At 34.4% G+C, this 14,109-nt stretch overlaps 2 protein-coding genes across 2 annotated transcripts; one reads left to right on the top strand and one right to left on the bottom strand.

Annotated features, from left to right (window-relative positions):
- The first annotated feature begins 2,708 nt into the window (after nt 1-2,708).
- Nucleotides 2,709-8,084, top strand: LOC107823512 (uncharacterized). The gene is made up of 11 exons (XM_016650167.2): nt 2,709-2,993; nt 3,655-3,746; nt 4,262-4,369; nt 4,475-4,557; nt 4,698-4,831; nt 5,342-5,391; nt 5,541-5,633; nt 6,543-6,634; nt 7,353-7,459; nt 7,642-7,693; nt 7,780-8,084. The coding sequence occupies exons 1-10, from the start codon at nt 2,787-2,789 to the stop codon at nt 7,681-7,683; spliced, it is 1,008 nt and encodes a 335-aa protein (XP_016505653.1). The 5' UTR covers nt 2,709-2,786; the 3' UTR covers nt 7,684-7,693; nt 7,780-8,084.
- Nucleotides 8,085-8,552: 468 nt separating this feature from the next.
- LOC107823511 (F-box/kelch-repeat protein At3g23880-like) lies at nt 8,553-12,135 on the bottom strand. The gene is made up of 3 exons (XM_016650166.2): nt 12,054-12,135; nt 9,823-11,005; nt 8,553-8,946 (listed from the first exon to the last, which is right to left on the bottom strand). The coding sequence occupies exon 2, from the start codon at nt 10,978-10,980 to the stop codon at nt 9,868-9,870; it is 1,113 nt and encodes a 370-aa protein (XP_016505652.1). The 5' UTR covers nt 10,981-11,005; nt 12,054-12,135; the 3' UTR covers nt 8,553-8,946; nt 9,823-9,867.
- Nucleotides 12,136-14,109: the final 1,974 nt, after the last annotated feature.

Below are 14,109 nucleotides of genomic sequence, written 5' to 3'. Positions count from 1 at the left end.
GATTTTGTTGGATTTTGTTGGATTTTCGGATTTTTTGTTACATAAATATTATTTCAATCTTACTTTATTAAATTTTTTAAAAAATTGACAAACATATGATCTATAAAAAAAAAATTTATGGGAGAATTTTCTTAGTAATTAGAATTCATGAGTTTTGTCAAGTGAAATTGGTGATGAAAATGGAGAAGACATCATTAATGGAGGAAATCGGATAAGGGAGAAAGAAAAAGAAAAAAAAAAGAGAAGAAAGAAAAGAGAAAGGTAAAGAAAAATAAGTACTAATAAAAAGGAAATAGTGTTTGTAATACATTTTAATACAATTAATGAAAGAGCTAATTAGTTTGGGTGGATTCCGTTTCGAAAAGGGCATATATGGGCTAACTGTGTAACACTAAGGGCATATATGGACCAACTATGTGACGGTAAGGGCATATTTGAGCTAAAGTATCAGCGAAGGGCAAATATGCTCAATTTCCTATAGTATAATGACATATTTGGACCTTTTAAGCCTAGTAAATAAGAAAACTGAGAGGAAATGACAATATGCGGGGACATCTTGTCTCACATCGGCCAACGACATTAAATTATCCGCCTTATTAACACGAAACCAGCGTGCGTATATGCAATGGCCGCTATTAGATAGTTTGTTGTCCTTTAGATTTAACAAATTTGAAGTACAATTAAGCATTAAAAAGATTATAGTTATGATTTTACATGAACAGAAATTGTTCATTCAGACATAGAAAATGATGTTGGTGTATATATGCCTAGATGTTGATATATATTAAAAATGCATGGGAATTGTCATGGGGAATTATTTGCAGATATTTTCCTACGAAGATCCGCAAGAAACATTCCCCTTTTCATGAATTTTTATCGAAAATTTCATGCGAATTTTTGGAATTTGTACGAAAAAATCCCCAGATAATTTATATGCGAATTCAAAATTCTCAGGTAACTTACATGTGCATTTTAAAATCCGCAAGTAATAATTACTCATGAAGGTATTTTCATCGGATTTTTGTTTGAAGGAAAACCCGCAAGAAACTAAATTACTTGAAAATTTTCCTATATAACTGCGAGAAAAATCCCCATGTAATTTATGATTTTCTTGTAGTGTCTAGAGATAGGTTACAGATCATCCTCGAGTGCTCCTTTCTTGGTCAGAATAAAGAGAATGAACCACGAGACACTGGTTATCTTTAAACGGTCTCTGTCATCTTCTATTTGCCCTTCTCTTTGATAATTTATCTTTGTTGATGTCTAATTAGAAGATTATATAACTAAATAAAGTTAAAATGAGTATAATGAAAATAAAATAGATTTCAGTCAATAAATCTTGCAACAAATAAATTAGATTGTTCAATCAAAATGAATCCTTGGTTGACTATATTATGGATTACGTGAATTCAACACTGTTATTAGTTGGTGATACTTAAGTAATCTAATGTTGGATTAATTATCCTGGCCGCATATCGAAAGTTATAAAATGTAATAAAGTAACTTTTAATTAATATTTTTGAAGATTAATTCAAAGTTAGTATAAGAAACCTAATATTGTTTAGGATTTAGTATTTCTTAGTTTGTTTAATTGATATTTGAATAGGTTTAGTAATCAAATTGATATGAAAATAGATTTTCTAGTTCTACTCAAAGTATGTTTTGCACTATTATAAATAGCGGTGATAGCAACTATTATTATAGTGTAGCATTATAAGATTTTGAGCATATATATTTATCTCCAACAATTATCATAAGCAACCGGCATGGCTTCTAATTTGCAGGTTTACTTCTATCCTATATTCCTATTTTTTTCTTTATATATCCTATATTCTCATATACTGTCATACATAAGCTCGTATATTTCTTCTTTTACTTGATAACAAAAGTTAAAGGAATAATAGAAGAATTTATGGAAGGAATTGTCTTTAGACCAACTTATTAATTATAATTCGCTTTATTATTAATTTTCGGAGAAACTTGTGACAAAATGTGTGTAAAAGAAACGTGTTGGTTGTGTAGTTTCTTTGAAGAAAACTAAAGTGGAAGAAAAAATTTTGAATAAAAAAATTATCTCCAGGTCAACCCAAAATAATATTTTGAAATAATTTTATTAACCAACAATTGTTTTTTGAATCTCTCTTCAATTTATTCAAAAACTTCTCATGTCTGACAGTCTGAATGACCTCTTCGCGAGGTGATTAGTAAATTATCACTTTGTTATTTACTTTAAATTATATACACTGAAAATATAAAAAATACTATATAACTTTAACTTGTGGATAGCAAATTCCTTATATGTAATTTCTAATAAGTAATCTATTGATGTAAATATTTTTTAATTTAGTTTTATCTTATTTCAGCATAAGCCTTAAATCACGGGAAGATCTATATCAATTTTAGTTAGTCAAAAGTTGGTCAATTAATCTTTCGAAATCGAATTATATTAATAGCTGGAAAAAAAGAATCAAAAGAACTACTCCTACAGCAATGTGATTTAGTGATTAGTAATAGCCTCTTTAGCCTTTTAAAATTAGTTTATTTTTAAAAATAACTTTTTAAAAAGTACTTTCTAAAAAAATATTTTTAAAAAACAATTTATGTTTTACTAATTAATTTGTGTGACATCAGGAAATAGCAAACATTATTTCAGTATTAATCCTCTATTCTACTTTATTTTACTTTTCAGCCCCTAAACTTCTCAAAAACCACAGGTCCACAATCCTTAGCCCCTTTATCTCCACCAAACTCTAGTTCTCTTCAAAGCATCTTTGAACTTCTTAACAATGGCTAACACTTTATGTATAACTCTCACTCAATCTTCTTGTCCCATTTTACCAAAGCTTTATTCATCCAAATCCCTTCTTCAGAAATCACATAGAATCTCTCTTACCCCATTTCTCAAATTTCAAGATTCAGCTCCTAGTCAATCTTCCACCAGAGGGTTCACTACTATATGCTTTTCTAGTCCCAGAAATGGTCCTGATTATAAAGTAAGTTAATTAACTTATCATAAAAATTGGCAACTACTCTTTTTACTTTTATTTAAATGTTACTTCCTGTCTAATTTTACCTGGCACACTTTTCTTTCTAATTTATCTCAAAAAGAATAACACCTTGTCATATTAAGGAACAATTCAATTTATAGTCATATGTGTTGTTTTAGACCACACGTTTCAATTTTTTTTTTAATTAAACTTTGTGTGTAATCAAACGGTACATGAGAAGGTCATATAGCAAAAATAACTAGTTTGCCATCAAGGCATAGTATTTATTGATGATTTTGTGGCATATCTTGATTGTGATGTTGAATTAATCAAAAAGGCAGCCCGGTGCACTAAGCTCGCGGGGTCCGAAGAAATGTCGGACAACAAGGTTCTATTGTATGCACCTTTACACTGCATTTCTGCAAGAGACGGTTTACACGACTCGAACCCGTTACCTCCTGGTCACATGGCAACAACTTTACAAAAGTTGTGCCACTGACATTGACTTAATAACATTTTATATATTAGGTGGAAGTAATTGTGCTATGCCAAAAGTAGTGTTATGGAATCTTGAAATTGAAAATGATAATTTTGAATGCTTTTAGAAAGAGCTTCTAAGATTGGTTTTTTCTTTGAGTAATTCTAGTGTTGTTTTTCTTCCCTACAGGGAAGTGGACCTGACTGGCCAATTTTGAGACGCTGGGATGTGCCATGGAATTGGCAAACTGTTTCACTTTCTTCGCTTGCGTGTGGATTGAGGTGTTATTTAGTTACCTCACTAAGTTTTCAAATATGTCTGATCAATGAAGTGTAATCTTATTGTGATTGGTAAAAAGATCAATTTGTTGGTATCGGGATACTCCCTCCGTCCCATTTTATATAGTGGTTTTTGACTATGCACGGAATTAAGAAAGAAAGAAAGGCTTTTGAAACTTGTGGTTTAAAACAAATCGTAGACATTTGTGTGGCTATAAAACATCATATTAAGGTAAAATGGGCAGTTTAAAGTTAAATTGTTTCTAAATAGAGAAATGTATCATTCTTTTAGGAACAAACTATAAAGGAAGTATATTATTGCAATTATGCAAAAGATAGAAGATTTATGAAATGCGATGTTCTATTGGTTTAACTTGCTGAAAATGGAAGTTTTGTTCTTTTAGGTTGTGTAAAGTATCTTTATAAGCTGATGTTCAGTTTTTGTCTTAGAAATATACTGGGCAACCAGCAACCAAGTATTGATCCTGGGAGGAAAAAGCTAACTAATATTCAGGCAGTTTTGTTTTGACAGGACTAATAGAGACAGCATCAATACCATATGTAGGACTTGATGTAGATGAATTGAGCTTGGATGAGAAGGCTGAAATTTTGTTTGCCGATCAAGCGTATGGACAGCCATTTTAGCATCGTTTATTTATCCAGTTTAGTTAACTTTAACATTGTGTCAAACTTCCGAGATTCTGATCTTTTGTTTACTTCTGGATTTTCAGTATAACAACTGCGGTTGTGCTAATAGTCCTTTATACTCTCACCAAGTCATCTCAACCGCTCCCTGATGACATATATCGTTATGGTAATGAGCGTTTTTCAAGTCATAGACGAATTCATTTGTCTGCAGCTTTATATAGTCAGCAACTGGATAGACCAAATCACAGTTTCGTCTATTCTGAATTTGTTAGAGCAACTGATTGATTTACGTTTGTCTATTTCCAGATTTGAAGGAACCATTCAATCTCCAGAGAGGATGGCTTTTGTGGGCTGGAATTGGTCTAGTGGGAGCAATAGGTGCCATTGCTTTAACAGGAGCGGCAATGTCCACTTTCAACGGTGAGACGCCACCTAGAGAGGTTAGAATTGAAAATGCCATTCTTTCTACAACCTTCAATAGCAAATACTAATAAAACTGAGGTCAGAAAAAAAGATTTCTTTTAGGTTCTGAGGAAATGGGTAAATAAGTTTACCCATTTTGCAATATCCTGAACTAGAGGACAATAATTGAGGAGCATATATGAAATAAAGGGACATAATTTTTATAATCCAGTGGGCAACATTATGGATGAGGACAATTACTCAAGAAGCATATCTGTTCATCGGTCAGTTGCACACGAGCTTTTGCATGCAACGAGCTTTTGCATGCAACAGTGTGTTGGCTTAAGCTTCTCGATAAATTAGCTACATTATGGGGATTAATGTAACAAAGAACTATTGGATAATACTGCTATTGTTGTCTCTACATGTACATTGACGCACATTAAAGTTCATTTTTCCCCCCTGTGATGTTTGTTTTTCATCGAATTTTTTTTCCTCCCCTGTGATGTGTTTTTTCCCCTCTTTTAATTCCTTACAACTTGTTACAGACTGATGCTCTTGCCCGATTACTCCCATTGATAGGCTCTTCAAGTATCAGGTATTTCTAACAAAAAGTTTGAAATTTTATGTGTATTATCTCTATTATCCAATTGGTCAATTGCTTTTTTGTTGATAGCTTTGGTGTCACTTACTGAGTACTTATGTAAGATAATATACAGTAGAGTAACCAACTTCCTTTTTATGTAGTACTGTTTCTCTGCTGGGCATTACTGGTGTACTTGCTCCAATTCTTGAGGAGACTGTGTTTAGAGGATTTTTTATGGTCTCTCTGACCAAGTGGTACGATTCCTTCTCGATAACTTTGATTACAAATATTAAATTGCTTCACATTTGGTTGGAACTGGCACTAAGTGACCCTGTGGATTTTCTGGACTTAGTTGGAGAAACTTGAAAAGCGATGCATAAAAAGTTTTAAAAATATGAATTGCTTAGGTTAGATAAAGTTGCTGCGTTGCTGGATCATTATCTCTTATGAGCATGAAAACCCAATAAACACGGAAAGATTATACTTTTACAAGTTGATTCGCTTTTTCCATTTTTATTTTTTTATTTAATATATATGATATTTTTTTCCATCCAGGAATTTCTTTCTATGGATTCTGCCACCTGCATTGCTCTATGCGTGTCAAGTTTGACCCTTTTAAGTTGAAAGTACTTTCGGGCTTGACCGACTGATCCTTCAATATTTCTTATGAACTATGATATTATCTCTTGTACATTCTGTTTTGGATGTTTTATACTAAAATTTGGTTTTCAGGGGAATGAGGCTAAAAGAGTGCGCACCCAGTTAGAATGGAACAGCTAGCAAAATGATAACCGAAGGTTAAGATACAATAGGAATTGACTAAGAGAGTTATACATGCTAGCAAAGACCGATAACCAGGCCTTTCTGTAATCCTTCATGTAGAAGGAAATCGATAAAGCATCTCAAATGCTAATTGGGTTGTGAGTGACAGACAAGTCGCCGTTGTGTGGATTTCATTAATGGGCTAAAGAGATAACACAATCAAAAAAAAAAAAAAGACCTCTTGATCAAAGATAAAAAAGATTTAGAAAAAGACCAATAGAAGAAAGCCATCTTATGACGTTATTACTTTTCGTTGATTCATACATACACAAGCATATCTAATTTGGACATGTGACTTGATGCTTTATTGTCTCTCATGCTTAATCTATTTCTTGTTGCAGGTTACCTACACCGCTTGCAGCGCTTATTAGTGGTGCTGTGTTTGCTCTTGCACATCTCACTCCTGGACAATTTCCTCAGCTGTTTGTTCTTGGTATTACTTCCATATCCTTTGATATAAATGACACCGGACGATGGAAGAGTAAAAGCAGAAATTACAAAATGAAATACTAACATATAATGGTTTTTACTTCTGGCAGTTCTAGCAAGTGAAAATTAGTTCAAAAAAGAATTGCTTATACTGCGTAAGACAGGATCAGCGACTTTCTATGGTTTTTTTGCTAATATTTTATTCATCTTTAGTAGAGTGAAATGGGTCCGATTAGAGCAGAATGGATGTAGAGGTTCATATAGCCGGCCCTTGGGTAAAAGTCTAGGCACTTTTATGATTGATGTTTGAAACTCAGCTACCGTTTCATAATTGTTTGAAGTTTAGCCACTTTTTAACAAGGAAATAAAATTTTGAGAAAATTATCCCTAGCTAAAACACTGAAAAATGCCAGCACAATGTGCTGGAGTTTGAAACTAAACTATAACACATTGTGCTGAAGTTTCTCCATGTTTTAGTTAAGGGTATTTTGTTCAAATTTTATTTTCGCAATAAAAATTATCTATTTTTAACTACATTTCAAACGGTGGCTAAATATTAAAAAGTGGCCCAAAAACTGGGCATCCCACGCCATTTTAAGCCGACACTCTTACTAGTTTTGGATTTAGGCATAGTTGATTGATTGATTAATTGATTTTGCCCGTTCTTATCACTGCGTATATATTCTGTTTAATCTGACTTGAAAAATGACATGTGCATTCAGGGACTGCTCTGGGATTTTCTTATGCTCAAACGCGGAACCTCCTAACTCCCATCACAATTCATGCTTTCTGGAACTCTGGTGTTATCTTGCTTCTAACCTTCCTTCAGGTAATCTTTAGTCTCCTCGTTCTTTCACTTAAGCTCGCTGCTTTATGAAGTCATTTAAGCTAACTTAGGATTTACCATCTGGCAGTATCTGTTGTCTATGAATATGTTAGCGTCTCGAATAACTTCAAAGTTGCTTGACCATTAAGTCTGATTCCTTCCTCTTTTAACTCTTTCCTATGTAGCTCCAAGGTTATGATATCAAGGAAATAATACAAGCAACTTGAGCGGGCCATGGTAATTCTCCGAACAAGGCCAGTTACATAATCAGTCGTCTTCATTAGCTTGTTCATAGTTTGCTGATTATATTTTCTGTAATTTAGGACAAATGCTAACTGGAGCTTGTATGTAATGGGAGAAGTTATTATCTTTTGTCCAATGCCAAGTTGCTTAGTTTATTGGAAGAGCTGCTAACGCTTTCTTCATGAAAAGCAGGGGAAGAATCCAACAAGGAAGCCTCTGTTAATTTCTCAATAATCTAATATACTACTATTTGCAGGTTTTGAGTGCACAGTTTTCTTTAATGTATCCTTGTGTACAAGTTAGTCGAGATCAGTTATATGAATGAATATTCGATATCCATTTTGCTTCTACTCAATTATATAGGAAACTCTTCACATTCTAGAGATTCAAATATCTAATTAGACTCAAAAAGGATTATGATATGTGGTTCTCTTGGGAAAAATATTTAATGGGGTACTTTTCTCATTCTGGGGATGTTCAAATCTTTAATTGGATCAAAAAGGCTCATACCAAACCCTGGACCTAATGTATGTTTCAATTCCAGGTAAATAATCAAAGTATCAAAATAATTTGACATATTTTGCAGCTCGTCAATGCCTTGTTGGCACAAATATGAATATCTCACCAGTATTTACAGATTGTAAGTTCAATATTTGCAAATAATGCGATTATTTGCAAATACTGAAATATTATTTATGACCAAACAGTTGATATTTGATTTATTTTTTGGCTTGTTAAAACTTTGCAAACATGCTAGAAAAGGTTCAGTTTTTTGCAGATGATAGTAAATTTAGCAAGCAAAAGGAAATAAGAAATATCAATCTGGATATAAAGTATAACAGATACGGTGGCGAATAACACTAAAGAATGTGGTGCAGCGGATGAGGCTGCTCTCCCTTAACCAGAGGTTTCGGGTTCGAGCAGGGAGCGCTTCCCTCCTAATGGGGTCATACGCGACGCGAATTCGAATATAGTCGGGGTCCAATGCAAGTACCGGACACCGGGTGAGAATCCTACGCGACGCGAATCCGAATATTGTCGGGTTCCAATACAAGTATCGGAGACCGGGTGAGAAACCAAAAAAAGATACGGTGGCGAATGCAAAACAAAACATTGTTCAACTTCAGCATACAAAAAAGGATCATTATTGTATCATAAATAAACAAAACAAAAAATGTCTCGGCTTCATTGTTTCGATCCATGCAGTCAGCAAATGCGGATTAATGTTTGACATAGGCTTTCACTTCCTGAAATTCAACAGTACAGAACTAGTTAAGATTGCATCCCACAGATTTTTACCGTTTCGATTTATTTGTCGCTTAAAGTGATAATTGGGGGTCAAAATAACGTCGATGAGTTCTGCAAAATATAAAATTGATGGTTCACCGATAGATTTTAAATCATATCACATGGATAAAATGGGTTGGAGTGGTAGATGTCATGCCACGCTGTGTCCACCTTAATAAAATGTTGATGATGAGGGGATATTTGAGCTACTTGGCTAACACTGGGGGTATTTTGTACGAAAAAGTTTAACGGCAAATAAAATTGATCTTTAGAGACAAATTTGACCTTTTTACTTAAAATAACTAGAAAAGTAGATTTGCATCTAGTTCAAAATTATCATAATAATTTATTACTATTGTTTATCTTATTTATAGTGATGAAACCTTTCAAACAAGGATCCAACTGAGATGTGCTTCTCTCCTAGCTAGACTCCCCTCTGATATGGTAGTTTCAATTCTCTCTCGCGATTATTGCAGTTTTCTTTCCGTAAAACATGGTTTAAGACAACAAATTTTATTTATATCCTCTAGTTTACATTGAAAAACAATATACCACCAACTAATAACTTTTTTTCCCATGAATTAGTGAGAGAATAAAAAGGCGAAATGCTTACAAGAACTCCAAGATATACAAGCAAATATGATGGATGTAATAAGAATGACACTGTATAACCGCTATCAAAATAATAGTCGAAAAAGTATATAAAATTTGTATGGCTAAAAGTGATAATACCCGTATGATGCATGAATTCATAAATATTCAACGTCTTGTCCTATATTTGACAAAATAGAAGTGCAAAAAGAGCATAGCAGTTAAAAATAAAGCAGAACTCTTACAAGTTATCAGCTATACGATCGTGAGATTTCAGTGTTACGACGTCCTCAATCAGCTATGAATAAGGGATCAACAAGGCTTTCAACACAGATTTCTGCAGCAAAGTATTCCTCATTTTCAATGGCTTCTAATTGTCTAGTTGAACCATCATATATCATGATAACTGGGGGAAGCAAAAGTAAACTTTCACCCTTATTTGACTGGCAAAAAGGTATAGAAAAAATGGATGAAAAGAATATAAACTCCCCAAGATCTCGATGATGTTCGATAGTGAAAATCTTTGTCCAAGATACTTTAACTCCACAATCCTTGAGAATCCACACATCAGAATTAGTTACTTGACGACAAGGACAAAGCACAGAAAGATCACTTCCCACCACTCCCAGCGTCAAAGGATAACTGCTTTCTCCGTAATTGGGAAGCTCCAACCTTCTCCATGTCTCGTCTGCTAAATCAAGAGAAATAATGTTGCACATATTGAACGTATCAACATTAGCAGATAAAGCCCAATAAAGCTTCCCATTGGCAAATTTACCTGAAGAATTTACCAAAAAGTTTCCCTGAAACTTATTGACTGTTCTCCAAGAATCAGTCCTCAAACTGTAAATGTTGACCACAGTATCATATGAACCACCGTCATCAGAAATACACTGAATAACTACTATTTTATAATCGTCGTGTGACTCATCATATCCAAAACCATACTTGCAATAGTAAGAGCAATCCCTCCTCAATTTAGCTCCAAATGTAGGTAATTTCTTGGACTTCCTAATTGTGGGGTTCCATAAAAGTGGCTCCTCTATCTTACTGTAAAGACAAATCAGTCCATTGACAGAACCCACAGTCCAAGTATAAATAGTCGGGTTTTCCATGGGAGAATCCATGTCTAATATCTCAGTGCTTAGTTCTTTGTAAAACAAGGAAGGGAGACAACGTAACTTGAAATTTCCTTCGGAGTCTTGAAATATAATCCTATGGTGGCTGCATTCTTTGTCATTAGCTGTTAATTTCAGATGGGTGTTTACAAATTCAGGGCTGGATATTAGTTCAAGCCATGATTTTGAAACGCACCTGAATTTCAACAGGAACTTCGGGGGCACCTTTAAGAGGATCTCCGTGATGATTTCGCGGGGAAGAACAGGGATTATGAAATCACTCATTGTAGTGGCAACAAAGGAGGTTGGACTGAAAATGGAAATAAGAAACGAAAACATTAATCTTTAAACAGTAGTTGGGAGCATATTAGTGAATCAGAGACATCTAAATATACAAAATAGTAGCTTAGTTCGATTTTAGTCGGCTTTGATTGACATTTGTAACACTATTTATCAAACTGCATTATCAAACCGCGTAAACTATCCTTAAATCAAGACTTGCTTTACCCTTGCTCGTAACAAAAATGCATGTCATCTCACAATAGTGTTGCTTTAAACAAAAATGTTACACTTAACAACCACCAAAAAAGAAATCAAAGAGAAGAAATACTCAAACATCACAAACAATAGTTAAAACTAGGGGCGTCAAATGGGCGGGTCAGGTCGGATACGAGCGGGTTAGGTTGGATAATGCAAAAACGGATAAATTATCCAATCCGATCCATATTTAATACGGATAAAAAACGGGTTAACCAACGGATAATATGTATATCTATATTATCAATAACTTCGTAAATATGATCACTTTTGGAGAATTACTAGTTTCCTAAACTTGAGTAACCCCCAATTTGAGACTTTACAAATGTAAAAGTTAAACCCATTAATTATCCATTGGTTATCCATTTTCTAAATGTATAATATGACTCTTATCCATATTTGACCCATTTTTAAAAAGTTCATTATCCAACCAAATTTTTAATGGATAATATGGGTGATAACTGTTTTCTTTTGACTATTTTACCATTGCCGGTTGAAACACATGTTTAAAATACCAATTTAAATGACACAATTTTAGGAATTTGAACACTCATATAGTGAATAGAGAACGCGCGGCGGGGGTGCAGGGAGACTAATAAAAATTGTATTAATTAATCTATAAACACAATAGTTAATTCTAGTTGAACTATGATACTAAAAATAGTAAAATCTCATTAAAACTCCATTTGCATGTAAGGAAACGCCGAAAAATTCTGAGCTTCAGAAAACCAAGACCAGTATTACCAAAATACAAACCTCAAAAATTGTCAATCAACACAAAGAAATTGGAAAAAAATAAATAACAGAAAATAGAAACTTACAGAGAAAGTGAAGAAAGTATATATGAAGTAGAAGGGGAAAGGGTTTCTTGTGATATCAAAGAGTGAAGTAATAGAAAAAGGGAAGAAACAAAAATAGAAACTTATAGAGAAAGGGAAACGGCTGATGGATTCTCTCTTTGTGATATCATATAGCCATGGTAGAGATCCCCAAGCAAAGTGGCGAAGAGGTCGATATTTTCAAAGTTTCAACAAATTTCTAAATTCTAACAATATCTATTGCAATATTATACACACTCTCCAACGCCTGCAACATAAGTAGCTTTAATTTTTTTGGCTAATTCAACATCAGATATTTTTGGCTTTTTCCAACTTTGGATCCTTCCAAGAATCTACCAAAGGCCCTGGATTAGTTATCACAGCTGCCTGCACAAGCTAGAAACATTCAAATCTAAAATTAAACGAAAAACCCTAGTATAAAACACTGGATCTAACGTAAGTATACAAACATACTCGTTAAAGTTTCAAATGTTGATAATTAGAAAGGAATATCAGTCTGATACTAAATATAACGGATATGATTGAGAAAACGAAACAGAATTGTTTAACTTCAGTATACAACAAAAGATCATTAATGTATCACAATAAATATCAAAAACAGAAATGTCAAGCCTTCATTTTTTCAGTCCGTGCAGTCAGCAAGTACGGGTAAGTGTTGAATATTAGCTTCCACTTCCTGAAATTCAACAGCATTAAACGAGTTAAGATTGCATCTCACCAATTTTTCACATGAATATATAGCAAAAACAGTATGACATTACAAAAACAGCCACTTAGTTAAAGCAAAAGCACAGCGCAAACACAAGCTGCTCTTCATTATGTCAAAGGATGTTGTACGCGGGTAAAACCGAGCTCGATATTCGATCGAGCTTCCGAACTCCCTGATTAGGCCAGGGTCGAAATATCTGTGATCGGGTGAAGTCGAGCTCGAAGATCGATCTGACGTCTAACACCATCGGCCAAGATCGGCACATGGTGATTATGATCGAACCCAAAGCATTGTCAAATTTAGCCATCGAAACCATCAGATTTGCGTTTACCGAAGGCGTAACCGGTCCTGTTTCCAACGGCCTCGAAGAAAGCTTTGCCAACTCATCCGATAGGGGCATGTAATTCTCGCAATTAACCAGTCATTATGGCAGAAATTACGGAACAACTCAAAAAGGGAACCAACGGTCAACAAATCAAGGACTTTTGCCTTTTATAAAATAATAAAATAATACCTTAAAAGGTAGATCTCCCCTAATATATAAAGGGGACTTGACAATTCATTAGGAGGATGGTAACATATACTGATAAGAAATACATCCTCTAAGTTCTTGCTCTTTGATATTTTTGTGTCAATAAAAGTGTATTCAACTCAAGGGTGGCTTGCTTCCTTACATTGAAATCATCAAACTCACGTTGTTTGTAGTTAAATTATCGTCATTTATTTCAATTTCAATCTAATTTATCACTTTGTATCAAGTTAATCCACATATAAACTACTAACAAATTCGATTGTTATCCGATTTTGAGGGTAAACAGTTTGGCGTCCACCGTGGGGCTAAGGATAATAGTGGTTATTTGATACAAATCTCCATAACACACACTACTTTTACACTTGCTCTTTGAAGTGTCTTTGATTTCAGGCTAAAAATGTCAAACTCTCAATCAGCACTCCAACATATCGATAACGAGTCCGGTCATCAGGGTGGGAATAACAACATGGCGCCCGGTAACGTAGGGCCACCCGCTGGTCCCCTTGGGATTTCGATCGCAGATTCGATTGATGTTAATTCACATGTAGCCATCGACGCGAACTTGCTTACCGACCCCGAAAATAGCATTCGTGGTGGGGCCCGATCGGCAAATCTAAACACACAAAACGATGAAGAAGATGGGATCAATCTACGAATGTTCTTCAAAATGCTGCAAACTCAACAGGTGGCGATAGCTCAGTTGCATAGCCAAAGCCAGACGCCGGGCAGGGTTGAACCCGATCCGCCCCGTGAAGTCACTCGCAGAACTGAATCGGTCGTAGTAAGGTCAAATGAAC

Source organism: Nicotiana tabacum, chromosome 24 (assembly GCF_000715075.1).
Source record: "Nicotiana tabacum cultivar K326 chromosome 24, ASM71507v2, whole genome shotgun sequence".
Lineage (NCBI taxonomy): Eukaryota > Viridiplantae > Streptophyta > Magnoliopsida > Solanales > Solanaceae > Nicotiana > Nicotiana tabacum.
The sequence above is the reverse complement of the archived record's forward strand: the minus strand, read 5'-3'. Positions and strand labels throughout refer to the sequence as shown.

Bases quoted from the DNA above. Each gene is read 5' to 3' on its own strand.
- LOC107823512 (XM_016650167.2), top strand. From the start codon at position 2,787: ATGGCTAACACTTTATGTATAACTCTCACTCAATCTTCTTGTCCCATT. The intron at 5,392-5,540 runs GTATTTCTAACA...CTTTTTATGTAG, and splicing joins ATAGGCTCTTCAAGTATCAG to TACTGTTTCTCTGCTGGGCA. The intron at 7,460-7,641 runs GTAATCTTTAGT...TTTCCTATGTAG, and splicing joins TGCTTCTAACCTTCCTTCAG to CTCCAAGGTTATGATATCAA.
- LOC107823511 (XM_016650166.2), bottom strand. From the start codon at position 10,980: ATGAGTGATTTCATAATCCCTGTTCTTCCCCGCGAAATCATCACGGAG.